Source organism: Aotus nancymaae, unplaced genomic scaffold, assembly GCF_030222135.1.
Source record: "Aotus nancymaae isolate 86718 unplaced genomic scaffold, 86718_ANA_hifiasm-v0.15.2.pri h1tg000025l, whole genome shotgun sequence".
Classification (NCBI taxonomy): domain Eukaryota; kingdom Metazoa; phylum Chordata; class Mammalia; order Primates; family Aotidae; genus Aotus; species Aotus nancymaae.
Genome location: NW_026988438.1, coordinates 27380133 through 27400535, shown reverse-complemented (window position 1 = coordinate 27400535; position 20403 = coordinate 27380133). Strand labels below are relative to the sequence as shown.

The 20403-nt window shown below is 36.2% G+C and overlaps 1 protein-coding gene across 6 annotated transcripts in view; it reads left to right on the top strand.

Moving 5' to 3' along the window:
* Positions 1-20403, top strand: part of BBS9 (Bardet-Biedl syndrome 9) — a 726661-nt gene that overhangs the window by 265012 nt on the left and 441246 nt on the right. For all 6 annotated transcript variants that reach the window (XR_010344069.1, XM_064380469.1, XM_064380467.1 and 3 more), the window contains 2 exons: positions 4020-4192; positions 7746-7898. Coding sequence is in view for 5 of the 6 variants with exons in the window: in XM_064380469.1 (XP_064236539.1) it covers positions 4020-4192; positions 7746-7898 (326 nt within the window). In the remaining variant the exon portion in view is untranslated. The remainder of the gene's footprint in view (positions 1-4019; positions 4193-7745; positions 7899-20403) is intronic.

Sequence of the window (20403 nt, the reverse complement as noted above, 5' to 3'; positions counted from 1 at the left end):
AAATGACAGCAAATTCTATGATAAAGAAAACATATTTTATTAAAGATACTTGTTTTGTATCTGCTATATGAAAGTTACTTGATTAGCTAGGTGCTGTGTAGGTCCAAAGAAATTTATGATATCTCTGCCCTTTATTTTACAATAATTTGGTGAAAGTAATGAAAACAATAATGACAATAATTAACATTTATTGAGTGCTTAATATGTCAAGCATTGTTTTAAGTGTTTTATTTAAAGGTATGGATATGTGAACAGAAACAGCATATTAAAGCAGAAATCTCAGCATCTGGGAGTTGTAAAGGATCCTGTCTAACCTTATGAACCTGGTGGGAGCGCTTCTCGAATGCTTTTGGCAGGTATTCCTACAGGATCTCCATAGGGATTCACAAGAAGGGCTCTGAGCTCCTGAAGGAGAAGCTGCACAAAACCTAGAAGGAGTTGCAGCTGAAGGATGAAGACTGTGATCAGCTGTTCCTAATGCAGGAGCACACAGGAGCTGGAGGAGCCAATAGCCAGCCTGTTTGAGGAAGGCCACAAGATGGTGTGGAAAGCCAACATGAAGTAGACAATGTTAGAAAAGCAGCTGAATGAGGAGGCATGGGGAAAGATAGGCATGCTGCAGGCAGAGGTGACAGCCTTGAAGACACTGGTCATCATGTCCACACCCGCCTCTCCCAACAAACTCCACCTGCACCTGCTGAGCCCCACTAAGGGTGGGCCCTACAAGAGTCCACCTCCAACCTAAGAGCACCAGCAGTGCCCTCTCCTTGGCCTTGTGTCCCACTGTGGGACATTCCCTTACCTTGGACAAGGAGGTGGATGTGACACTACTGACAGTTCCAAGCCTGGAAGGAATTACCTACCCTGGACAAGACCTGTTCCTTGCTGCAAAGGGTGTAGTGGGAGGATATGGGCCCCTGCCTGGACTTCGCAGTGCAGAATCTCTGCCACAGGTGTAGGTCTCTGTGGGGGACAACACACTCATCATGAAGACTGTGGCTCTGCAGAAGCTGCCTGCAGTGAGGGTAACTGTGTTCAGTTGTGGCAGTGCCAATATGTGTATCTTGAGCAATTTGGCCCATGCCTGCCACCACCACCACATCTAGCTTTGTGACCTTGAGAACCATCACCACATCTCACTGTCTTCTCAGGCCAGGATCACTGCAGTGTGCAACTTTTTCATCCATATCTGCTACATCTACAAGGCCTGGTACAACAGGATTTGAAGCCAGTGTTCTGGTAGATCACAAAGCTGTGAAAAGAGATACAGTTGGTCAAACTCAGCTACCCCTAGAAGCCTAGGGTGTTATGTGGGCCTAGATGTGGGTTTCCTGGGTTGGATAGACAAACATAGAGATAAGGATCCTGGAGGTAGCCCCGAGCCAGAAGCCAAACATCTGCCCCAGGAGGGACAAATGGCTGAAACAACACTGAGGGACAGTACTGAGCTGGTACTAAATATCTGTTCCAGAACAAATGGAGGAACAGACAGTTCTGTACCTCATGAAATGACCTTTCTTTCACACTGAGTTCTACAACTCACAGGTGGACTTTCAAGAAAATACCAAAGACCAGGGAGTTCAGGGCCTGAAAAACACTTTCAATGGCAGCTTTTCCTGAGGCAGCTGTGACCATCTATCATTGTTAATATAGTTCTTATCATGAATTGTGCCCTTTGCATCTCCCTAGCTGTTTTGTCTAAGTCTTCTGTTATGTTATAGGACTTCCTATACTTGAAAATAGTAGTATATCTTCTAGGGGGAAGTCCTGGCACCCCTGTGTCAAGGTCAACCCTAATTGTTGATCCTGAAACAGTGATGGCAGAAGAGTGATGGCAGAAGTAGTGTTCAGTCTGTTGCTATCAGGCTGTTTTTCCAAGTCTCCTGGGAGCTCCTTGAGGGCAGAAGCTCTTCTTCCCTTATTGCTGATTTTATTCCTAGCATCTTGCATTAAGTTACATAAACGAATGAAAGTAAATAAATACTAGTCTAGGTATAATACATTGAATCTCAAGCTTAGTGTGGATAAGACTAGATTTAAAAGGCTCTTATACTGTACTTTATCATCATTATTCTGTCTATCTCTCTACCTCTGCCCCATCACAACTGTGCTGTCTCTAAAGCATTAAAACTTCAACTTCAGTGGCATTTATATAAAAAAGTAAATATTCGGTGGCATTTATTTTAAAAAGTATTATCTTTGAATGATGAAAACACTTAATCAACATCATGGGTAGAATTCAGCATCCAGAATAAGGCTGGGGTAAAGGGAGGGCTGGGGAAGCTTAAAGGGGAATGTGGAACGACTTCAGCCACAAAGACCAGGGTGTTTGCATGGATTGTGACAGGAATACCCAGTATATTTTATTCTTTTTATCACTGTAAAGGGAATTATGAGGGGTGAGAGGAGATATATTCTTGAATTCTGGATGGAGATGACAAATTGAGTCCTAATAACCAATCTGAAGAAGTAATTATAAAATTTACCATGGTGCCATGGGGCACATAAATATTTTATATGTCCATGTATCATGCTGCTCTAGCTAGATCTTAGATTCCCTAAGCAAGAAGACTGAGTTCATCTTTCTACTACCATTGTGTCTCTTTATGACATCTGCATAATAGATGGTCAGTAAGTAGTGAATTAAATGGATAGAGAACTTAGTCCTAGATCTCACAAAATGGTATAATTCCTGACCTGGCGCTGTGGCTCATACCTGTAATCCCAGCACTTTGGGAGGATCACTTGAGGTCAGGAGTTCGAAACCAGCCTGACTAAAATGGTGAAACTCCATCTCTACTAAAAATGCAAAAATTTGTTGGGTGTCATGGAGGGCACCTGTAATCCCAGCTGCTCCAGAGGCTGAGGCATGAGAATCACTTGAACCTGGGAGGAGGAGGTTGCAGTGAACTGAGATTATAGCACTGCACTCCAGCCTAGACAATAGAGTGAGACTCTGTCTCAAAAAAAAAAAAAAAAAAAGTGTATAAATTCCTTTAAAGGGACCGAATGTAAGAATCTGGGAAGTTATATAAGAATACATGGTTTTATTTAGTTAAGTACCTAGTGAACTGTAGACATAGTAAATCTCTGTATAAATTCAGGAAGACACAATGTTTTAAGTCAGTTAAGATTAATATCTAGTGTTCCAGTACTAACTGGCTAATAACACTATTTCTCCCATAGGGCTGTTGGGGTTTAAATGAGAAAGTGAACTTAAAGTGCTTAAAATGTGGCTGGTGCAGATTGAGCACCTATGGGTATTAGAGAAATCAAGATTTGAGCAGATGAGATTAAAACCATGTCCTGATGAAGAGGCAGGATTTAGGCAGAAGGATATGAACTATTAATTCTAGCACTGGCATTTAATTGCTTTTGATCTTTGGCAAGTCTCTGAACCTTTCTGTGTTTCATTTTGCTTTGTATAAAAAAGGGGCTATTGCAATCACAGTGTTTGGTACACAGTTTGTGCCCAACAAATAATAGCTGTTCTTATCATAGATGTTGTTATTACCACCTCTCTTATCATCATTGTCACCATTGTTGTCATTTTCAGGGTAGAGAATAGCTAGAAATTGGCCATCTTGGAGCAGTGGAGCTGAGGTCTCAGGGAGTAAAGGGAAACAAGATTTATATTTAGAAAAGGGTCTGACTGCAAAATCTCTCTTCAAATTAAAGAACTATTAGAAAAATAGAAAAGTTTGATCATGATTACAGTGATTTATGCTGATTACAGTGTCTAAGATATTGAATTTTATATAGGATAAATTTTATATCTCTTCAGTATTTTGAAATGATGCTAATGACAGATTGTATTCTTGCAATGGCTATTTTCTTTTTAAATACAGGCCTTTTTAAAGGACCCAAGTTTGGGTATTTTTTATTGTACTGAAACCAGTTGTAAGGTATATAATGAAAAGGACCATACTTTACAAAGTCAGGGTTAGTGGTAGTTCATGTAGCTTTATCTAGTAATTCTGTCTTACTAAGCATTTGTCCTTAATATTTTTTTCTCTCAGAACGATATCGCATTCAGAGTGAACAATTTGAAGATCTTTGGCTCATAACCAGTGAGCTTATTCTTCGCCTTCAAGAATATTTTGAAAAACAGGGAGTCAAAGATTTTGCATGTTCTTTTTCTGGATCTATGCCCCTTCAAGAATATTTTGAGTTGATTGATCATCATTTTGAGGTATGTATAATGATAACCCACGTAATCTATAATCCTTAAATATATGAAAGAGAAACAAATGCTACAGAAGAATTCTGTATACATACCATCAGGCTGTATGCTTTTCATTGTTATTCTTATGTGGATGTTGGATTTCGTGAATCCATTCCTGCCCACTTACCCAGTTTGTGATCAATTACAGACATTTACAGAGTGACTGCCTGGAGCTAACCATGTCGTCTGGCCCTGGAACAGAGCTGATTTAATTCTCCCACATGGAGACTTAACCCTTGACCCCAATAATCCAGTGTTAAAACTATTTGAGCTTATCAGCAGCCATTTGGCTAACTAATTCTAGCAGGCCATAAATGAGGTGTGATTATAAAGTAAAGTGACTTTTCTTTTTCTTTTTTAACAAGCATACCAGAACTTCTGCATCTGAATGAGGGTTAACACTTAAAATATTTCCCAGTATCTGGCACAGTGGGTGCTTAGTAAATACTGAATGATTAAATATATGAATAAATGAGATCTAGCAGCTTTGTTGCTCTGAATGTTTTGCATTTCTTCTTTGGAAGTGCCTTCAGAGCCTATGTTAGATTCCGTTGAGTATCTCAATGGTGACATGTCTTCATCCTTTGAAGATTGATTTGATGTTTGAGACTAGCCAAATACTTGTTTTGTGAATGGATTTGACAGTGACAGTCATTGTTTTTTAAAGGTCCTGTGTATTAAAATAAGTGGAGCGTCAGGCTCCACTTATATAGTCTATAAACAGACTCTATAGACAATACAAAAGAGGAATTTTGAGAGAATTTCGAATATTATCGAAGTAAGCATTGGTTCTCGGGGACTACATTTCAGTTTAGGGGTGTGCGTGTGTGTGTGTGTGTGTGTGTGTGTGAGAGAGGGAGAGAGAGAGAGAGAGAGAGACAGAGAGAAGTAGAAAGAGAGAGAATTACTAGTCACATAATTTGTCAGTCAACCACTGAACATTCTAATAGCACTGACTTTGAGCTATGGAGACTTCTTTTAATGCAGTGTGAACATAAAGAGAAAATTTCAGGTGTACACGATCAACTTATGAATAATTATGTCATAATTTCTCATCTATGATGAGGATCCGTGATGACAATATTTTCTAGGGGCTCATGCCTTTGATCAAATTGTAGCATGAAAATTGACAGTCTGCGAGAGTATGTTTAGGTATCATAAGGGTTGAGAATCTTTGCAATTCTCTGGGATATATTTTAAGAAATGCTTGCTTCACTGTTGGAAACTGAATTCTAGTGATTTGTGAAAGAGTCCATAGAAAGACTACACTAATTACATATTTGTAATATTTGAAATAGAGAATATTAGCTACTATTGACTAATAATAGATTCTATTGACTTACTGACTAGTTAAGTTTGACATACAAATTTCCCTTCATACTTTCTGGCTCATAAGTAACTCCCTGGAGTTTCTATATCAGGGGTGCATCTTTTCTGAGGAAGAACTTAAAGAATTTGGTGAAGGACAGGCACTTTCATTTATTATACACATAAATTAAGGGGGGTATGGTTATGCTTCTTTGCTCTGTGTCTCCTTTCTCTGCTTTCAGCCCTTAGTAATATTTTAAACTTTGAATGGAGATGGCTTTTGGAGTCCAAGTGTCCCTTGGAGTGTAAGCTTCATGAAGGCATAAATTTTTGTCTGCTTCATTCATTGCTTTAATTTCTAGTGCCTGGACCAGGGTTTGGCTCTGGGATCAATAAATATTTGTTAAGCATTGAAATTCTGACATGTGAAAACATTTCAATCACTGCTGCTTGGTTACACATTCAAAGGAATGATAACTTGGTTGATAATCTGAGTATTGAGAATATCTTTTTAATTTTTTGATGTATCAAAAATTCAGGAAATAAATTATTATAGCAGTAAATTATACAATTAGAAGAATGAATATTGGTAATTAGGTTAATGTTCTTTTAAAAACATTTAAAAATATTTTTATTACAGGAAATATAGCAGTAAATTATACAATTAGAAGAATGAGTTATAATTATATTAATGTTCTTTTTAAAACTTCATTTAAAAATATTTTTATTACTTAATTATTGGTGTTTTTTTCCTCAAGAGAATATTCTTTGATTTAGTTAGCTACTGAGTACTTCTAAAACTGGAATTTAAAAAAGGTTAAAATTCCAAGTTACTTTTATTTCACATGTAATTGTAGAATACATGCACTGTAAGGGTAATGAATTTGGGTTATTACTAGAAATGTAGACTGATATGTTTGACTTCTGAGCGTTTTGAATATGACATTTATTTCAGCTAGTTTATTACTGTTTTGTAAAGTTAAATTAGTGATTCACATGACCCGATTTTATGAAGTGTTCCTTTACTCTGTGACTTTGACTAGCTTTCTTTTAACAATATTAACTTAAATGAGACGGGTTACAGTGAAAAGTGTCATTAATGGTTCTAATTCCCCAGCCACTCAGTCTCTTCTTTGGTGTCCAGTTTCTTGTATATCATTCTAGAAATATCCTGTGCAGTCACAACTATGCTAATATATAGGTTTCTTTTTTTAAAATAAAAAAATAATGAATGGTAGCACATTATACATACTATTTGTATCGTTTTGCTTTGTTTTCATTTATCATCTTTGGACAGCATTGAATATCAGCACCCTAGTAGTCTTGTACAGTAGTTTTCCCTCTTTAACTGGTTCCCCTATTGATAGGAATTTTGATTATTAATAATGTCTTACTATGATAATAGATCAAACAATTTTATAATGAATATCCTTATATATACGTTACTTTCTGCAAGTATCTGTCTAGGATACATTTCTAGAAGTGGGATTGTTAGATCTAAGGCTATATGTTTAAGAGCTATTTGTATTAACTTTTATGTAAAACTTTGCGCATTTTTCTATTGTATTGTTGCTGATTTCCTACTGATTTCTATTGGGTTGTGGTTTTTTTCTCATTGATTTGTAGATGCTTTCTAGATATGGGCATGACTTTGTCTCTGTAGTTGTTGCTATTATTTTTTGCAGTTTGGTATTTGTCTTATTTTCTTTATAATTTTTAAAAATTATTTTGAATTAAATGTTTTTTTTAAGTTAATAATTCATCAAGGGTGTGTTTGTGTGTGTGCACATGTGGCTTTTAGCTTTTGACTTACACTAATAAAGGCCTTTCCTATACCAAAATTATTTTTAAAATTCTGATTATTCTAATGATTTTATTCTAAACTTTTAATCTCTGCATTAATTTTGCTGTAAAGAATGGGAAAAGATTTCTATTTTTTCTCATGTAACCATTTATTGAAAACCACTTATTGAATGATTTGTTTTTCCTCCAGTGATACTGGATAACCTTTACAAATTTCCATTTGGTCTATTCCAGTGTGTTATCTGTGAATTAGTGAGTCATGTACCAAATATCGTATTGTTTTAATTCTTTTAACTCTATAATACATTTACATTTTTTCATTACTCTTTTTATTATCATTGTAATATTTTTTCTTTAAACATGTTTTTTGTGTCCATTTAATCTCAATTTAAGAATTTCTCCATTGCAGCTACGGATAAATGGTGAAAAATTAGAAGAACTCTTATCTGAGAGAGCTGTGCAATTTCGGGCCATTCAACGCCGGCTCTTAACAAGATTCAAAGATAAAACCCCTGCCCGTCTTCAACACCTGGACACCTTGTTAGATGGGACCTATAAGCAGGTGAGTACAATGTCAGTAACAGTTTTCTATTACTGGCTATACTTTTATTTTGTCACCTTAGAGTCACGTACCAGAATATCAAGATAAGTGCTTTAAGGAACTGTGAACAGTGCACAAGCTTTAGAGTCAAAAAAACCTGGGTTCAAAGTCAAACTCTGCTGCTTTCTAATGATATGACCTTGGGTAAATTACTTAAGTGCCATCAGTTTCCACACATTACCTCCCAAAGTTGTTGTGAGGATTTATAATCATTTATGTAACTAGAACAATGCCAGGCATGTAATATGTGCTTGATAAATAGTAGCTATTATGATAGTATTATTAGACAGTTCTTGGTACATCCCATAATTATTACCATAATTTTCTGATTGTTCACCAAGCAAATGACTCAAACCTCTAGTATTATGTCAGTTGATATTTTGAGATGGATTTCTTAAGCAGCATATTTCAAAAAGTTCTAGTTCAAAAGATATTTTTTCTTCTTCTTGGCTCACCTTCCATTCATAGTTTATCATTTGCATGGCTGGGGTGATCTGGCTGTCACTCTTAAGGCACTGTCTCTCCAAAAACTATTCAAAATTATTATCTCTGGCTTAAAAATTATTTTTTTAATTTTAAAATAATTTCAAAAAATCGTGAGAAGGCCTCTTTCTACCAGTTCTATTATGTCTTTGTATGATTATAATGAAGACTTTGAATGACTATGTTGTATATTCCTGTATTTCTTCACAATGTCACTCCCCTGTTTCAAAATCAGTGTTGCTGATGTGAATATTCTGTTGATTTTTCTAATTGAGTTTTTTTATTGAGATAATTCCATATTTCTGTGCAGTTGTAACAAATAATACAGAGAGATCTCGTGTCTTCTTCTCACGCTTTCTTCCAATGATAACATTTTGCAAAACTATGGCATAATACCATAAGGAGTATATTGAGATTGATGAAATCCAAAGGTGTTATTCTGACTTACTGTACTCATTTATGTGGGTGTATGTATGTATGTATGTGCAATTTTATCATGTGTGTAGGTTCAGCATCTGCCACCGCATTCTAGACTCTGAACAGCTTCTTCACCCACAGGACTCCTTCATGTGGTCCTTTATCACCATATTTCTGCCCTACTCCCCTGCCCCACTCCATTCTGTTGATTTTGAAAGGACAAATCAGATTTTTTTTAGAATTAGTTTTCCTAGGGGACAGAAAAATAGCTTACTATGTTTTTGTTCATAATATATTTGTTTCTTAAATTTTTCATGGTTATTTGAAAATTAGTAGCAATTTAAAGGACAGTCTGTAGTAGCAGTGGAATATTGGAAGGAATATTGGGCTTAGAATTCAAACACCACAGTGTTGTTGCTTATTAGCTATGTGGCTTTTGGCAATTCCCTTACCCTCCTAGAACTTCTGTTTTGTTCCATGAAATAGGATAACTACTCTGTTGTTGCAAAGATTATATTTCATAACATATGGAAATTACAAAATTTGTTTCACAAATATAGACTGCCAATTTTGTGTGTATGAGTAGGGGGCAGGGGTAATTATATGACCCTTTAGTCAGTAGGCACCAATGCCCTGTCTGTTCCACACCTATTTTCCTCTTTAGTACTTTCCTTGTTTTGGTTTGTTTTCTATTTCCTTCCTTCTTTTCCTTTTTCTTTCTTCCATTTCTTTGTCCACTTCTCTGTCTCATTCTGAGGTCTACTGCCATACCTGCCTGCTATACTTGAGGCTGAAGGTATGGTCAATCTTGTCTTTAATGATGCTGCTTTATCTTTTTGTAGACACAATGGTGGAAGGGCATTTAAAGGATCTTGAAGAGGATGCTTGATTTAATGCTTTCCAGATTTTCTATGTCGTAAGACTTTGTCTTTTATACATTTAAAGAACAGAGGTTTTTATTTTTTCTGCTTAGCCTCAGGGTTCAGGTTTTCCATAATTTGTAATTTTATAGACAAGATGATCAAAACCATGGGTTTTCACTTGAATATATATTGTTCTGTCCCATTCTTTTTAGATTAACAAAAAGAATGAATGAGCATTTGAAGGAAAAATATGAGTACTATAAGGATTTTGACTTAGTTTTATGTACTTTGTCATTCAATTTTATTATATATGTATATGTAATAAATTAGAGTGAGGCGTTGATTGTTCAATAAGTTTCTTGAGTATAATAAAGTCTATTTTAATTCCTTTTAGTTATTTTTAATGACATACTTAACACATGTATATAATTTCCCAAAGAAAATTATAATGTTATGCATAATGCTGAATTTCCCATCTTTGTTCCTTATCATCTGCTCAGAAATGTAATCATTCTTACTGTTTTTGTTTCTTTCCACACCCTTTTTTTTTGGCACATAGAAATGAAATATTGTTTCATCAGGCAAAAAACAACAACAACAACAAAACTCCATAAAGACTATCATACTATATGTACTAATCTAGCTCTCTTTTTTCTTTTTCTTCTGAAGTATACACTGAAATTCTTTGCATATTAATGCATAGATGTACTTCTCTATTTGTAATGGTTACATAATAGTTTATGATATGGACAGTCTGTAGTATGGACAACCACAGTTTATTAAAGGACACATCTTAATAATAGTTTTAATGTTGAGTCTAACATTGAGAAAAATCTCTTTTTGACAACTCTCCTGGGATCGAACAAGCATACCACATACCTCATTATCACATACCCTCTGTTTAGTGTTTTTCTTATCTTTATGCTTTGCCTAGGTAGGGAGCAGGATTTGCTTTATGGATGAGCCAAGCTCATGAAATAACAAGCCATGCTAGGGCCCATTCCTATCCCTGTGACATAACTCCATTACATGGCTGTTACTAGATTTTTAAAGTGTTTTCTTTTTTTTTAGTGTACTACTTTAAAATTATATCTGCTACCTGTTGGGAGGTTTTTTGTTCCTCCTGTGATGGGATCTTTGAATTTTTCAGCGAAGTGTTTGTTCTCCATGAGACACACATACACACACGTACACATATACCAGCATGCCCATACATATACACTGCCTTACAGATATGTTGTACCAGATTGTAGCTCAACCAATTGTATATGAAAAGCCTGCTTTCCTAGGTATTATTACTTATTTTCATCTTTACAATTTTTAACTGAAATATTAATTTGATTGTTGTTTTACTTCTTACCTCTTTCGTTGCTTACCAGAGAGGCTGCATATTTTTCATATGGTAATTGGCCATTTGTATTTCTTTTTCCTCTCTCTCTTTTTTTTTTTTTGAGATGGAGCTTTGCTCTTGTTACCCAGGCTGGAGTGCAATGGCGTGATCTTGGCTTACCGCAACCTCCGCCTCCTGGGTTCAGGCAATTCTCCTGCCTCAGCCTCCTGAGTAGCTGGGATTACAGGCACGCGCCACCATGCACAGCTAATTTTTTGTATTTTTTTTTAGTAGAGACGGGGTTTCACCATGTTGACCAGGATGGTCTCGATCTCTTGACCTCGTGATTCACCCGCCTCGGCCTCCCAGAGTGCTGGGATTACAGACCCAGCACTGGCTCTTTTTTTCTCTTTTTGTTTTTTTTTTTGAGACAAAGTCTAGCTCTTGTCCCCCAGGCTGGAGTGCAATGGTGTGATCTTGGCTCACTGCAACCTCTGCCTCCCAGGTTCAAGCGATTCTCCTGCCTCAGTGTCCCGAGTAGCTGGGATTACAGGTGCCCACCACCACACCAAGCTAATTTTTGTATTTTTAGTAGAGACGAGGTTTCCCCATGTTTGTCAGGCTGGTCTTGAACTCTTGACCTTAGGTGATCCATCCACCTTGGCCTCCCAAAGTACTGTTGGGATTACAGGCATGAGCCACCATACCCAGCCTGTATTTCTTTTTTTATGACTTACATATGTCCACCTTTTGTTTAATATTCTATCACATTCATCTTTTTCTTACCATTTTGTGTATATTAAGACTGATACCCTTTAATCATACTTTTGTCATGCATGAAAATACTTTGTACCTATTCATGTATGTAATTTCTCATACATAAAAATATCTTACCAATGTGTCATTTGCCTGTTATTTTTTATTCATAATGTATTTTTGACACATGAATTTTAAAAACTTTTGCATAGTAAAATCTATCCATCATTTTCCTTTAGGTTTCTCTGCCTAGGAAATCCTTCCCTATGTATGCCAAGAGTATATGAATATCAATTTATAAATTATTCTAACATTCTATGCTGTCATTCTTTAAATATACTTTATTTTAACTCCATGTGGAATTTATTATGAAATTTGGTAAGAATCTGATCTCCTTTCCGAAAATGGTGAGCTCATTATCTCAGCCCCTGCTTATTGCATATTCCATTCTTCTACTGAGCTAAAATGCTACCTGTATCATTTAATAGTTTTATTGTATAGCAAACAATCCCAAACCTTAGTGGCTTAAAACAATAATAATTTATTATTTATTGTTCATGAATCTCTGGATTAGCTTGGCAGTTCTTTTGATCTGGGTCATGCTTGGCTGATCTTGACTGGGCTCACTTGTGTGTCTCTGGTCAGCTGGTAGCTCAGCTCGGGACTGGATGGCTAGGACTTTCTTTTCATGTATTTGACAGATGGCTTGCAATTAGCTGAAATAATTGGGCCACATGTCTCTCATGGCCCAGCAGGCTAGGCTGGGCTTATTCACTGGTTACTATATGTCCAAGAATTATGTTCCTTTTTATAATCTGCCCTCCTTTTCACATATATTAAATTAGCAAATTATTTTAAATGAACACTTCTTGTTGAAACTTTTCTAACCTTTGAATTTAGGTTTTCTATACTTAAAGATGTCTTTTCTTCTATACTTTTGACATTTAAACTTAAAGGTTTTTTATCATTAAAATCTTATTTACTCATAAGCAGTTGTGGTCTATGGACTTTGAAGATAATTTATCTTAAAATTGATAGTTTTGTCAAGAGTTGTTTAAAGCAAACAGAGAAGGCTAGATGTGGTAGCTCATGCTTGTATTCCTGATACTTTGGGAGGCTGAGGCAGAAAGATCCTTTGAGCCCAGGAGTTCGAGATCCCTATCAGCAACATAGGGAGACCCAGTCTCTACATGAAATTTAAAAATTAGCTGAGTGTGGTGGTGCTTACCTGCGCTCCCAGCTACTCAGGAGGCTGAGGTGGGAGGATTGCTTTAGTCCTGGAGGTTGAGGCTGCAATGAACCGTGATGTGCCTCTGTATTCTAGCCTAGGTGACAGTGGGAGACCCTGTCTCAAAACAAATAAACAAATAAAAAATAAAGAAATAAATAAAAAATAATGCAAACAGAGCACCAGTGCTGTTTTTAGGCTATTAAAACTGTCAGACTATTTGTCCCTGTGCTTAGTTATGGTCAATTCTTTCAAGGATAGAATCTATTACCCAGTTTTTTTAATAGGTCTTTGTCTTAGCTTTGTCCAGGACTGGCTTCATGGCCATGTGACCTGCACAATCACACAGAGCCCTGTTTTTGGTTTAATGATCTGTAGTAGCCATATTCAAATTCTTAATAGTTTTAGAATAAGGGGCCCTGTATTTTTATTTTGCTCTGGGCACCTCAAATAATGTATCTGGCCCTGGCCCTGTTAAGATACTAACAACTTTCTGATGAGTAGAACAAGACACCTGAAAGTTCAAACACAGAGCAAAGTTCAAATATGGAACAGCTGTATTACCCCTACCCCCAAGTCACTTGCAGCCCTCTCCAAAGATGAAGAAAAGGGGATCCAATGGATATCAGTGGTAGCGCTTCTGGATAGCTCAAGGGCTTCTTTTTGGGACAAACATCTTGGTTAACTGTCAATGAGGCAACCATTCATGAAGGGATATCTCATTTAGGACCATCATCTTGCGATTAGCCCTCTCTTGGCCTATTATGGGTGGCAGCCTTTTACTGTATTTCTGACAGGTGGGTGGGTCACTGGCTTCAAGATGCATCATTAATAATTTTGAGTTTTGATGCAAAAGCCAACCACTTCCCTTATTTTCAAATGTAGGTTATTTCCTGTATCCTGTATAGGAATCTTCAAAGCCACATTCCCATCTTATTTGTGCTAGCATGCCTTTCGTACATAATGTCTACTACTGCATCATACTCCACTGGGAGCATACAAAAAGCATCCTTACTGAGGCCAGCCTAAGGTTGAAGCAAGGAGAGGGGACCTGGGACTATCACTCTGGGAAAAGCATAGTATGATTCTTACAAGGAAAGGATTTGGCCTCTAGTGAATAAAGATTTTTCAGTTGCCCACCACAGTTTCAGTAATTGTGTCTCCGTATTTATGCAGCCATAAAAAAGAACAAGATTATATCCTTTGCAGAGACAAGGATGGAGTTGGAGTCCATTATCTTTAGCAAACTAACACAGGAACAGAAAATCCAATACTACATATTCTCGCTTATAAGTGAGAGCTAAATGATGAGAACACATGGACACATAGAGGGGAACAACACCCACTGAGGTCTATTGGAGGTGGGAGGATAGGAGGAGGGAGATAATCAGGAAAAGTAACTAATGGGTACTAGGCCCAATAAGTGTGTGGTGAAATAATCTGTACAACAAACCCCCATGACACGAGTTTACCTATGTAACAAACCTGCACATGTACCCCTGAACTTAAAATACAAGTTAAAACAAGCAAAGTTGGCCGGGCGCGGTGGCTCAAGCCTGTAATCCCAGCACTTTGGGAGGCCGAGGCGGGTGGATCACGAGGTCAAGAGATCGAGACCATCCTGGTCAACATGGTGAAACCCCGTCTCTACTAATACAAAAACTTAGCTGGGCACGGTGGCGCGTGCCTGTAATCCCAGCTACTCAGGAGGCTGAGGCAGGAGAATTGCCTGAACCCAGGAGGCGGAGGTTGCGGTGAGCCGAGATCGCGCCATTGCACTCCAGCCTGGGTATCAAGAGCGAAACTCCGTCTAGCTTTGGAGTATAATGTTGAAAGAGTGTAACCTTGTTGAGAATGTCTTCTTTTTAGTAGTGAGAAACCTAAATTTCCTCATTCATAAAATTGGAATACTACCTTCTCAATCACCTGAATGTATTTTTGGAGGACTTAAGAAATAAAGTAGGAGAAAAGAAAGGAAATTCTTATTTGTTGGATATCTGCTGAGTCTGAAGTAAATTTTGTTTATTACGTCATTTAATACTTAGAATCATCATGTGAGGGTGGCCTTATTGTTTATAGAGGAAGAAACTGATAGTGCATAGAGTTAAGAAACTTGCTCAGTGTTACACAGATATTAAGCATTATATTCCAAAGTCCAGGCTTTAGAATGTCATGTGGCAATTTTTCTTTAATCATTGCCAGATGGGACATAGACAGCCTTGATTTTCTGTAGCAAAATTATGGTCAGGGTAAAGAAAAAGGTGATGTGTGCAAACTGTTTGTACATGTTCATACATGTATATGTATATTCATAATTGTCTAATAGTCATTGTATACACACCTATGTGAAAGGTAACAAAATCTTTTGGAGAGTTCCCTCAAGTCTGAAATTATATCTGAAACTTAAGTATCAGAGGACTTTTTTGTGTGTGTGTGACTTTGTTGATTTCACTTATACCAAAGTTCAGTTTCTTTGCCTTCAAATGCTAACACTTATTGGCAGAAAAGCTTGCCAGTTAAATTCTCTTTTATATTATAAAATCTTCACATAAATTTGTTAGTCAAAGCAAGACTGACTGAGTAAATGGAAATGGGAGAAATTAGACTTACCCTATGACTTGGCTTATGTTTTGATGCTATTATATGTGCTAGGGTTTTTCTCCTTACTTTAACACTAACACTCTATTGTAGCAGAGGGAAAATGTTTACTGATCTAAAAGTTGGTGTCAGATGACATATGTGTGATGTAATGACTGATAGTCATTAATGTTTTGGAGAGGGAGTTGGCTGATTTTTCTCTTCTACAAAACAGAGGCTGTATTAGGCATAATTTTAAATAGAGATCCTGTGGTTTGGAGTTTGCTATATTTGTTACTTTTTCTGTACTTAAAACTTCCTTTTACTCTGTTTATTTGTATAGTATTGATATATAAAAATCATTTTAAGTCACGCAGAAGTCTAAGAGCTTTTTGGTCCATGGCTTTGTAAATGAGCATGATTTTGGCTGATAACACAGAGGAATACATAATGAAACCATTCAGAGGCCCACTTTCCTCACTGTCATGGACAAGTAAAAATAATATGCTGAGAGACTGAGAAGGAGTTTTCATGGATGTGGTGATGTTGCTGGGCTTGTTTTTCATATAACCGCTTAGGAGCTAAAAGGAAATTCTTCCTCAGAAGGTAATAGAGTAAACAAGTTAGAAAGGAGGAGGACACAGAAATTTGCAATCATATGTTTGTGGATGAACGAGGGTGTTAAGTAAAAACAAAACAAAACAAAAAAACTGAGATGTCTATGAAAAAATGGAATTTGTTTGTTTTCACCCTATCATTTTATTCTTGAATATTTAGGCAAGGAAATAGTTCACAAAGAAAAATAATACATTCATCAAGATGTTCATTTATGATTAATTACCTTTGCAAGAAATTGTAACCAGCTTTCTAGTTGGAAAGTGATTAGGTTTATCATAGTACTATTATTTGATATGATATTATTTCATATCATTATTGCTCTTCATTATTTTCAAAATTGGAGTGATATAAAACATTTTATATAACTGAAAAAAGCAGATTATTAAATAGTATATAGTAAGTTACAAATAATGAAATAGATGTATCTTTGAGATACATATGCAAAAAATTGAAAATAGTGTTTGTTTTAGATGACTTTATATTTTTATGCAATTTTAAACAATATTATAATTTGATGAGCGTGTGGATAGGAATAATCAATATCATGCAAATGGCCATGCTGCCCAAGGTAATTTATAGATTAATGCTATTCCCATTAAACTACTATTGACATTCTTCACAGAATTAGAAAAAACTGTTTTCTAACCAAAAAAGAGCCTGAATAGCCAAGACAATCCTAAGCAAAAAGAACAAAGCTGGACACCTCACCCTACCTGACTTCAAACTATCCTGCAAGGCTATAGTAACCAAAACAGCATGGTACTGGTATAAGAACACACACATAGACCAATGTAACAGAATAGAGAACTCAGAAATAAGACTGCTCACCCACAACCATATGATCTTTGACAAACCTGACAAAAACAATCAGTGGGAAATAATTCCCTATTTAATAAATGGTGCTGGGAGAGCTGGCTAGTCATATGCAGAAGTTGAAACTGGACCTCTTCCTTACACCATATATGAAAACTAAAGATGGAGTGAACAGACAACCTACAGAATGGGAGAAAATATTTGCAGTCTCTCCATCTCACAAAGGTCTAATATCTAGAGTCTACAAGTAACTTAAACAAATTTACAAGAAGAAAACAACCCCATTAAAAAGTGAGCAAAGGCCATAAACAGACACTTCTCAAAAGAATACATACATGTGGCCAAAAAACATCTGAAAAAAAGCTCAACATCACTGATCATTAGAGAAATGCAAATCAAAACTACAATGAAATACCGTCTTACACACCAGTCAGGATGGGTATAATTAAAATGTCAAAAAACAACAGATACTGGTGAGGTTGCAGAGAAAAAGAAATGCTTTTATACTGTTGGTGGGAGTATAATTTAGTTCAACCTCTTGGAAGACAGTGTGGTGATTCCTTAAAGACCTAGAGGCAGAAATACCATTTGACCAAGCAATCTCATTACTGGGCATATACCCAAAGGAATAGAAATCTTCTATTATGAAGATATATGCATGCTTATGTTCATTGCAGTACTATTCACTTTAGCAAAGACATAGAATGAACCCAAATGCCCATTAATGATAGAGTAAATAAAGAAAATGTGGTACATATACATCACAGAATACTATGCAAAGGACTTTCCTGCATGTAAAATACTATGCAGGAATGTCCTTTGCAGGGTCATGGTGGAGTTGGAAGCTATTATCCTCAGCAAATAAATGCAGGAACAGAAAACCAAACACTGCATGTCCTCACTTATAAGTGGAAGCTGAATGATGATAACACCTGGACACATTGTAAGGGGAAACTACACACACTGGGACCCATGGGAGTGGGGCCAGGGGAGGAAGAGCATCAGGAAGAATAGCTAATGGGTGCTGGGCTTAATACCTTGGTGATGGGTTGGTCTGTGCAACAAACCACTGTGGCACATGTTCACGTATGTAACAAACCTGCACATCCTGCACATGTACCCTTGAACTTAAAATAATAGTTGAAGGAAAAAAAATAATAAAAACTAAAAAAAATTTGATAAACATAAAATAACTTTTTCACAACCATATGAATGAATTAATATACTGAATTGTACACTTGAAAATAGTTAAGGTGGTAAATTTTATATTATGTGTGTTTTACTACATGTAAAACCTCAGATGACAATTTTTTTCAAAACTGGGATACAGGCATGGAACTCCTGTTCTTCATTGGTATTTCTGTGGGAGCTATTTTCTCATTCCTGTCTATACCCTATGAACTTGTTTTTCTGGTCTCAGAATGTTTAGTTTTTTGAAATATTCCATATATGAGTTAGTTTATTCCTGAAGCACTTAGATAACGGTATGCTTGAGTGAATATAAAGGTGGATGTTCTCTTGCTCTGTCTGACTCTTGCTAGTTTCTCAGCCAAACAAAAACAATATACAAAGCTCTTTCAAAATTTTTTAAAATTTTCTTCATCTGGCTCAGAGTAATCTCCAAAGAGTGTTTGTTGCAAGTACGTCCCTGATAGATTCATCATCTGTGTGTAGCTGTAGAGTCTAGCCAATACTGTCTGACAGAAATTTGTTCAAGTCACAAATGTGAGCCACGTATATTATTTTTAATTTCCTAGAAGATTAAAAGAGTAAAGTGAAAGAAGTTAAAGTAATTTTAACAATGCATTTTATTTTATTTATTTATTTAGACAAAGTCTCGCTCCGTCACCCAGGCTAGAGTACAGTGGCATTATCTCGGCTCACTGCTGGGACTACAGGCACGTGCCACCATTCCTGGCTAATTTTTGTATTTTTAGTAGAGACCAGCTTTCACCCTGTTGGCCAGGCAGGTCACAGACTCAAGTGACCCACCTGTCTTGGCCTCCCAAAGTGCTGGGATTACAGGCATGAGCCACCATGCTCAGCCCAACAATGTATTTTATTTAACTCTATCTATTCGATATATCATTTCAACAGGTAGTAAAATTAAAATTATTAATGAGATATTTTATATTTCATAGTAGATCATCAAAAATCTGGTTTATTTTATACTTGCAGCACATTTCAAGGGTGAATTAGCTACCTGTGACTATCTATCTATTAGACAGTGCAGTTACTAGGCATAGAGAATCGTCAGCTCTTCATTTTATATTTTTTCTTGTAATATCTTTTTTCTTGAGTTTTTTTCTTTCCTTTAGTCCTTTTACATTCTTATTCATGAACAGACTGTTACTGAGCCAATGATTTTCACTCACTGGATTTGAATAGCAGACACTTGTGAAGCACTCTTAGGTGGTTAGAGAACCACCAGAAACATTAGCTCATAAAAACCATACATTCAAATATTGTTTAAAACAATGTCATCAAATTTTATGTCAACAGACTTAAGTCCTAGTCTCAGTTCTTTGACTTTGAGCATATCACTTCATCTCTCTGAGTTTCACCTTCTTCACTTTAATAAGTGGACCCTGTTGATAGAACCTGTCTGAGTAGCATCTTGCATGGTGCTAGCCTTGCAGTAAAATTCTCAATAAATATTTATTGTACCTCCATAGTGGTTATGGAAAGGAACTTGGAATCTTAAATTTTCATCAATTCAAAATTTCAGAAATCAGTGGGGTCTTAGGGATCATCTAGTGCCAGCCCCTAAACTGGGGTGAGGTTGTTGCCTAGTAAGCATTTGTTAGGTAGACTGTAATGATAATGATTTAAGTTATAGGGCTTTGTGCAATTGAATTAGTTTCAGAAAAGTAAGTGCAAAGTATTATTATAATACTAGAGTTATGCTTCCCTGGATTTAGGTATGTAATGCTAATTGACATTAATAGGGGTTGTATATACGTCAAGGGGAAAACAGACCTATTATCATATGAAAACGTTCTTCTTTTAATAACCATCTGGTATGCTTTACTTCCCTGGGGCGTATTCCTTTTTATAAATTGAATGCATGCTTCTTTATCTTCATGTTCTTCAATCTGCATTTGAGTTTTCTGTTTGCTAGTGTTAGCTTGAACAACTGCCTCTATTGTAAGTTCAATATTAGGATTTTATCTTGGTAAGTTTTTCAGATTCAGAAATTTGATCACCTTTCTGAAATAAACTATTCTGAGTCAGAAGTAATCAGTGTGTACCCTCTTATGCTAAAATTTCTTTCTATTTGTTGTTTGATCTTTTTTAAAAAATAGTCCTTTGAGATATACTCGGAAACAAGATGTTTCTAATATTACAATAAAACTATTAATGGGCTCATTATAAGGAAAT